This window comes from Pollachius pollachius (genome assembly GCF_949987615.1).
Source record: "Pollachius pollachius genome assembly, chromosome: 11".
Taxonomy (NCBI): domain Eukaryota; kingdom Metazoa; phylum Chordata; class Actinopteri; order Gadiformes; family Gadidae; genus Pollachius; species Pollachius pollachius.
In genome coordinates, this window is record NC_136944.1 from 7,402,850 (window position 1) to 7,411,330 (window position 8,481).

General features: G+C 44.7%; 1 protein-coding gene across 1 annotated transcript in view; it reads left to right on the forward strand.

Annotated features, from left to right (window-relative positions):
• Positions 1–6,678, forward strand: part of LOC307082505 (protein kinase C beta type) — a 95,431-nt gene extending 88,753 nt beyond the window's left edge. The window contains exon 17 of the mRNA XM_079746117.1: positions 1,435–6,678. Coding sequence (XP_079602243.1) covers positions 1,435–1,608 — 174 coding nt within the window. The 3' untranslated portion in view covers positions 1,609–6,678. The remainder of the gene's footprint in view (positions 1–1,434) is intronic.
• Positions 6,679–8,481: the final 1,803 nt, after the last annotated feature.

Sequence of the window (8,481 nt, forward strand, 5' to 3'; positions counted from 1 at the left end):
TTCTCTTCTCTCTATTTCCTTTACTCTTCCCTCCTCTCCTTTACTCTTCTTCTATCCTCTCTTCTCCTCCTCCCGCCACTTTCTCTCACTTCTCTCAAATATTCAATATTATACAGAACTAGTTTGAGCTGTAAAACACCTCAGCACCCTGTCCCTCTTTATATACCTTCCTAAAACCTCTGATAAAGCTGTCCTTATTCCTTAAGAGTTTTATTTTCCGACCTTAAATGAGTCCTCAGGGTTTCCTTCGGGGGACATAATTTCTGTGGAAGCCAACTTCCTGTTCGCTTAATTAAAGCCCAATGCATTGACACGCACAGGACAAAATAAATAAAGACACTCAATTAAAAAACGCCCAACTAGGATCAAATGCCTTGTTGGCCAGCACTCTTTGATGAAGAAAACTTAAATTAAAGTTAATAGACTTTTTTGACAGACCCATGTCCCAAGCCAGTATGCCAACTCTTGTCGGGTTCCAACGGTCCTTATCAAGAGGGTTCGGTCCAGAAATGGGACGGATCTCAGGTCGGTACACAAGCACTCAAAATGAACACAGTTCGCTGCATCACTGCGACATCGACAGAGTTCCCTTCCCTGGATGCCCTTCAAAGAACACAGTGCCCCCTACTGTCACATTCAGTAGGGGCACATAGCGGGGGGTCGTGCGCATTGGAGACTTTGAGCCAATAGCATCCCTGTGTTGTCCCTGTTTAGTTTTTTTGGATGAACATGATTTGCTGTTAAATATGATGAGAAAAATAGGATTAAAAAAGCAATCAAAAAGAAAAGAAATGGTGGTGCGGTAATATCACTCAAGTATTTCTTGCTGTCTTTTTGGGTCTGAGGCCGACACATGATAGACATCATGTTATGCACCCCCCCCCCCCCCCCCCCCCATGCAAGATACATGTTCCCATGTTGTCCTTACATCCTCCGGTCAAACCCCACCTTTTCTGTTGTTGTTTACCTTGTCTTTTCCCCCTCCCTCCCCCCCTCTCCCTGGATCCATCTATACCCCTCTCCCCCAACCCCGACCCACCCTCCACCTCATCTAACCCCACCCTCCTCCCCTGACCCCTCCCTCCTCCCCTAACCCCTCCCTCCTCCCCTAACCCCTCCCTCCTCACCTGACCCGACCTGACCCCTCCCTCCTCCCCTGACCCCTCCCTCCTCACCTCTCCCTCCTCCCCTGACCCCTCCCTCCTCACCTGACCCGACCTAACCCCTCCCTCCTCCCCTGACCCCTCCCTCCTCCCCTGACTCCTCCCTCCTCACCTGACTCCTCCCTCCTCCCCTGACCCCTCCCTCCTCCCCTGACTCCTCCCTCCTCCCCTGACCTCTCCCTCCTCCCCTGACCCCTCCCTCCTCCCCTGACCCCTCCCATCCCCCTTCCCCACCCCCCCCCCCCCCCCCCCCCCCCCAACCCCAACGCAGTGTGGCAAGGATGCAGAGAACTTTGACCGCTTTTTCACGCGCCACCCGCCGGTGCTGACCCCCCCGGACCAGGAGGTGATCGATAACCTGGACCAGGAGGAGTTCCAGGGCTTCTCCTTCATCAACTCAGAGTTCCCCCCGAGCGAGGCCCGCAGCCCGGCCGGCAGCGCCTGATGCGCCGGCCCTGGGTCTAGACCGGGAACAACATGCGATAAACATACAGCAGTGATACACAGGTGTAGGAACGCATGACACATACCCAGCACACCGATGGGTGCATAGGCGCCCTCACACACACACGCACACGCGCATACGCACACGTACAAGCACACACACACACGCACAAGCAAACACACACACACACACATGCACGTACAAGCACACACGCACACACACACACACACACACACACAAGCACACAAAAAACAAACAGACACACACATACACACACAAACACACACACACATAAACACACCGTAGTTGAAATCCGCTTAGATACTGTTCATGCATACTTAACGTGCACCTTCTTCATGCATGCATGCATGCACACACACACACACACACACACACACACACACACACACACACACACACACACACACACGGTCGTACTGACATAGCCAGATGCAATCTGCAATCTACAACATTGGAGGGTAAAACACACACACACACATACACAACCCCTTATCTTACACTTGTGGAGTAGGAAGTCCATGGCCCTGTTTCAAGATGGTCAGCCGGATATGTTAAGTAGGGATCCAGGGAAAGCCAGGAATTTCTGTTTCTGTTACCAAGTTCGGACTACTTTCAGTTCAGTTACCATCGCGAATCATGTTGCGAACCTGGAGCAAACCCGATACATACCAGGTTAGCCCTGAGATAAGCGCCCTAATGCTGCAATGGCGAACTCTCTCTGTCCATCTCATTGGTTTAAATGAACGCCAAAAAACAACTTCATATGGTCACATGGTTAAGATTTTTCCCCCTTTCAAGATGCCTATTTCATCTCTACAATAAAGTCAACGTGAAGTGTCTAAATTGAAGTAATAGGCCATTGATACGCTCACACACTTAGTAATAGTGTTTTGGACCACGCCTACACTATTGAAGCAGCGATTTACGGGGCACTTCTGAGAGATGAGACAATGCTTTGTCCCTTTGCCAGACGTGCGGTGAACATCCGACCGCAGAGCCCGTACTCTACGGGGCTACGGGGTCTGGTGGTTGGCTCATGACAGCCAGAAGTGCTTTTTGATCTTGAGCGTGGGCCCTATAGTATATCTGACCCTCTCCACAACGGGACCACAAAAGACGAATTAACCACAAATTCAACCAGCTCCTGCAGATACAGTATTTCCAAGATGTTGTTATGCAAATGAGCCAACGATTCTTCATCCAATAGAAAGCATTGAAATACCATCGATGGCTTGGGCGTTCCCCGATCGACAGAGGATGACTTCTGAAGCCTGTCATGAGCGTTCATTATTTAGGTTCAACCCATCCAAGATTGATTAAGCCTCGATGAAACCCAAAGTCCTGACAGTCCAGGGAAGCGCTCGCTCGAGACAGAGTTTGTGTTTAAAGGTGGAGCTTGTAGGCTATATCGGTATCAAGCAGTGAGGTGGCACATCGCCACAGAGTGAATACCCCCTCACCCCCCCGATCCCTCCCTTTCCACTGAGGGGAAGCTACGGTGGCCTGCACGGGCTTGCATTGTGTAAGGTGGCGGTACGTACTTTCAAAACGACGCCATCGTCTACGACAGCATCAGGTAGCCGAGTGTCGATTGATGAGGTTCCTCGATGGATAGGCTAGCTTTCGATCGAGATAGCATTTAAAAATGTGACCTCCCTAGGGTTGTTTGTCCATTCTGGGCCACCGTAGCACGTGGTAGGGCAACATCCAGCCTCCATTCGAGAGGACACTCTCCCTACGTAGATAGAAAGGGAACTAAAACAACCATTCCTATTTTCATTGAATTATACACAAATTAAAACATACTCATGAATATCCACTTCTTCTAATAATCCACTTCTGCCAAGTCCGTTCAGCTGGATCATATTCACTCATACATTCTAATTTTAAATCGCAATCTCGAAGATAATTTCAATAAATGTCAGTTAAGTCATTATCTATCGCCGAAGGAGGTCAGACAACGATGAGCCTATTGCTAACCCGAGCCCTTGCCTTTGCAGTATTATGAATGTTACGAACTCGGTGCCAGTGGCGACATTCCTGCCATGTGTTCAAATCCCAAATGGCAGTTTGTTTTGTCTTTACTCAGTTAGTGGCGTGTTTTCCATAAACCGGCTCGTGGTTTTCCCACCAGAGCGCTCTTCCACAGGCTTTGGTTTTTACGGCCATAGGTGTCGCCAAAAAGAGAGATGACCACTCGAACCTGAAACATATCCTCACCTGCTCCTTGAAACAGGGCCCATATCAGCTGGCACACAGCTCATAACAATATCACAAACAAAAGTATGCATACAGCATCGCTTTAAATACACAACAAAGAAAACGCAGCATTGAGTAGATGCACACAGTCAATGTTACGTGCATACTATACAATCCTGATTAACTCTGCACTCCCTAAAACTTGTAATTCAGATGTTACACACCTATACACATACTTATCTAATATATCTGTGGAAGTGATATGCGTTTATTATTTTATTATTTTGGGGGGTTATTTGTTTGGGGAGTGGGGGGGAGGGTTGGGCTATTTAGATCTCAGTATAAAATCTCTGCTTTGTCAGCCCTTGTGGTTCATGGTGTATATCTCGGGTGTGCATTTGATCCTCTGTATGACGACAGTAGTCCTGTGTGTGCTCCTTATCTTATTTGAATGTTGAAGGACTTTAACCTTTTTTTGCATGAGTTTTTCTTGTTCACTGATAGCCTGTGGGTTTTGCTTCCCGAGAATTTTCCATTTATTTCAAATATATAGCGTTGAGAAAATGTAGTTTATTACGGGCTCATAGTTAGCTATAGGCAGATACACATATGACTAACATATTAGCTACTATATTCCTAATATCATGACTTATCGTATTCAAGCAATGGAAGACTAGTGCTTAGTTTACTTGTGTTAGACAAAAGCATGATGCGCTGAAACCGGGCAGTTGTTTACATTGTAACGATCGTTCCTGTGTGCGTGCGTGCGTGCGTGTGTACGTGTGTTTTAATACATCCTTTTATTTCGCATTTTGAATACGAGCCTGGATGCAACTGAGGTTTGTGGGTTTGTGTATGTCAGGACTCTGCATGTGTGTGTGCGTGCGGGCACGTATGCGTGTGTGTGTGTGTGTTTGAGTAAGGAGCTAGTTCAGTTCAGTGTGAAGCTTCGTTTTGAGGCTGCTTTTACGACCAGCACCCCTCCAGTCCAACGTGCTGGTTTGCTGGGCTGTGGACAAATTATAGCAGAGAAAAGCAATGGTGTTACCTGTTCTACTGCTAGGATAAATGGCTTGCTCACCTGTTTAATTACATTCATTTTGGTTTTTTGTGCTGGTGCTTTAGGATTCAAACCCCAGTCGATTGGTTTATTTCATACTCACACCTGGGATTTCTAATGTGTTCTGACGACTAAAGTGTCGCTGGAACAAAGCACATTCAATGCGGTTTTGTTTGGATTTTAATTTGCAACCGTATATGTTTTTTTTCTCACAATTTTCTGTGTTTTTGTTTTACTACTACCTAGGATACTTTGCTGTTGACTTCATGCCTTCATGTGTTTCTACCAAACCTATTTCCTGAAAAGAGACAGTAGAATGCCAACTTTCTGTGGTCTCCATGCATGTGGGTGTGTGTATATCCATGACAGACAGAGTTACAAGCTGCGATGGTAGCAGCCACGGTTATTGGCTGCGTTACGATATGCTTGCCTTGACAAGAGGCTCACTTTGGGAAGGTTTGACTCAATAACGTGCTGTGCTATGAATTTCCCTGTTTGGCTTTTTATTATTTTTTGAACAACGGCTTGGGTAAATGAAATGTATACATGTGAAGCTTGATATAGTTTATTATGGGGGCGTCGCCAGCAGGCAACATTTATCTTCAGGACACCAGTGGTGTTGTTCTGAAACCTACTGTATATCAATAGCTGGGACACGGTTTCGATTTACACAGAGAGTGCAACACATGTTTTCAGGGTGTGGGGTTGTGTGCTCACATACTCTGCACTCTGTCTCGTGTGTGCACCATTGTCTACTTGGCATGTGATGGCACCTACCTATGAAACGTATAGAAGAGATCACCTCCACACGCACACACATTGACGGCACATTCGGACACAGCCACGCGTCTTACAACAACTTCTTAAACAAAGCCAAGATGAACAAATGTTTAGTGTGAAACTGTTGCTGGTGTGTATGTCTGTTTGTATACGTGCGTGTGTGCGTGTGTTTGTGTGTGTAGACCATGCACTCTTAAGTCATAGCAATAGAAGGTTGGAATATGATGTGACAATGGGGCTGATCGTAAAATCACATTGTCACCCTCAGCATTGTGTGTTGTTAAGATCCCGGCTGATAAATGTGTTGAGGGGGCTTCCACTTCCTCGAGCAACTTCCTTACGATGCATTGACTCTTTTGACAGAGGCGTCTTCGTAGGATAGACACAGGTGTCGCTCAGAACACTGATTATACGTCTGCTACTTGTATGTACCAGGGCACAGGGCGTAGATTATAATCACTAGTTAAGGCCCCCTCCACATGACGATGGAGGGTTATCATAAGCAAAAAGGTTTTCCTGCGGTTTTGCCCTGCGTCCATAAGACAACAGAGGTTTTGGGGCCAGAAAACTGAGACTTTTAAAGGAGACATATTATACCACCAGGTGTGAGTGTGATTAGCCTTACAAGCCGTTTCGAAAATCTGCCCCATATGACTTCACTAGTGGGCGTGTCCTCCTAGATCTATGATGGATAGATGAGCAACGTTTAATTCAGTCCACTGGGCAGGCTGGTAGACTGATCTAACCAGCACAGATCTAGGAGGACACGCCCACTAGTGATGTCATATGGGGCAGATTTTAGAAACGGCTTGTAAGGCTAATCACACTCATACATGGTGGTATAATATGTCTCTATTAAAACCGTCTTCCAGAGTGGATTATTTTGAAAATGCAGCCCTTACGTGTGTACAGGCAAAACCGTTGCTTTTTGAAAACTATGATGACATGCTGTTGTATGCAGGCTCGTGATTTTCTTCTGTGGATCTTAGCATGTTTGAGCAAAAAAGTTCCACCACACCATTTTCACTCGTTACCTTCCGTGAGCGAGTGAAGTTCTGAAAACGTTGTGTGGATTCAAAACCTTTTTCAAAGTGTGTGGGCGGGGCCTGAGTCTACGACCTTTGTCCTGGTACATAAAGGAGCAGACCCATAATTAGTGTTATGAGTGACAGCTGTGTTCATCCTATGCGGATGCTTCAGTGGAAAGGGTCTATTTATCCATTGTTGCATGTCTTACGTTTTTGTGTGGAATTATTACGTCATTCACAGTGCTAATCATTATGGAATTGGCTGATATTTTATGGGATGAAATACATTTACTTTATCATGAAGTGCAACCACTGTAACTAACAACGGATACATCAAAGTAATAGTCATGCATTAACCTATAGATATTTAACAAAATCAAACTGTGTCAAATGTCCAACATACATATATATATATGTACATGTATATATATATGCATATATATATATATGTATATATATATCTATACTTTATATAGTATATGCTGTATATAGTATATTCATCCACCTTGTTGTCAAAGATCTAGTTGAGAGAAGTTGTCTAACAAAGTATTGTGTGTGTGTAACTTGAGGAATAGGTATGTAGGTATGAGTGTACCTTGTGCATGCAAAACACATTTATTCCACCTTTTTAAAAAGTATTATAACTAATCGATACAAGCTCCACATACGGCTCTGTTAATGAATCACGCTCTCTCATGTCTCTAGTGTTTGAATAATGTGGTCCAAGCTACTGTCTGTGCACAGAATACAATGACATATAGAATGAGAAGTCATTTCCACAAGGCTTTCCATGTGCCAAAAGCTTTTTCCAGAAAATACAAAGAGCAACAGATGGTATACATTGAAAATAAAAGTATCTGAAAGATGTGCCAAGTGTGGCAGCATTTTTGTTTTACTGTTTGTATTTCTGTGCTCTGTGTACATGCTATGTTTATGGTAAGAAATGTAGCTCATGGCTACCTTATCCACTCTGCTATCTCTCTTGAAACAGATGGCACTCATTGGAAACTGAAGTGTTGTGTTAATCCGCTAATATCTAGGAGAGATATAAGAGTGTGTGTGGGGGGGGGACAGCTAGGGTTAGCCTGATAATCCTCCTGAAATTCTATTTCATTTCACTTCATAATTCAATCCAAAGTTTCCAGTTAGGCATTTTCAGAGACTGGGCGTTGCTGCTTATACCTAAACCAATCCTGAAGAAGAGCATGATAATTCCACAAGTGATCGTAGCTCTCAGTTGTTCATTTTTCAGTCCTCATTGAGGCAATGTTTCTAGAGATTTTTTTAAAGCTTTATCCGAAGACTGTAGAGGTACTTTAAGGCAGAATCCAAATGTTAACCATTAATGTGTCGTCATGTTGCAACATTTAAAATTAGATTCAATATTCTATTCATATGGGAAGAGAAGGTTTTTGGAGATATATTTAAAACAAACAATCAAAAAAACTACAAATCTAAGCTGGAGCTGAATTTTTTTGTACATTTGGGGAATGAAACCGGGATAAAATAAGTATAAAGAAAGGCATTGTACGAGAGGGAAAGAATTGGGCAGGATGTCAGGTAATGAGGGATGGGGGAGTTCTTTCTGTGGAGCGATGTAGGCAGCTACAACAAGCTGCATTTTTCATGATGGCCACTTATCATAAGAGCCCCCCCACCCCCATTCTACCAGGTCACTTAAACAGCCACTATTGGTTTATATTGCCGTGAATCTGGGGATGTGACTCATTTGGAAGGAGGCTTCCTATTAGATACCTATTCATCTTTGTAGCTACCTAAGTACAG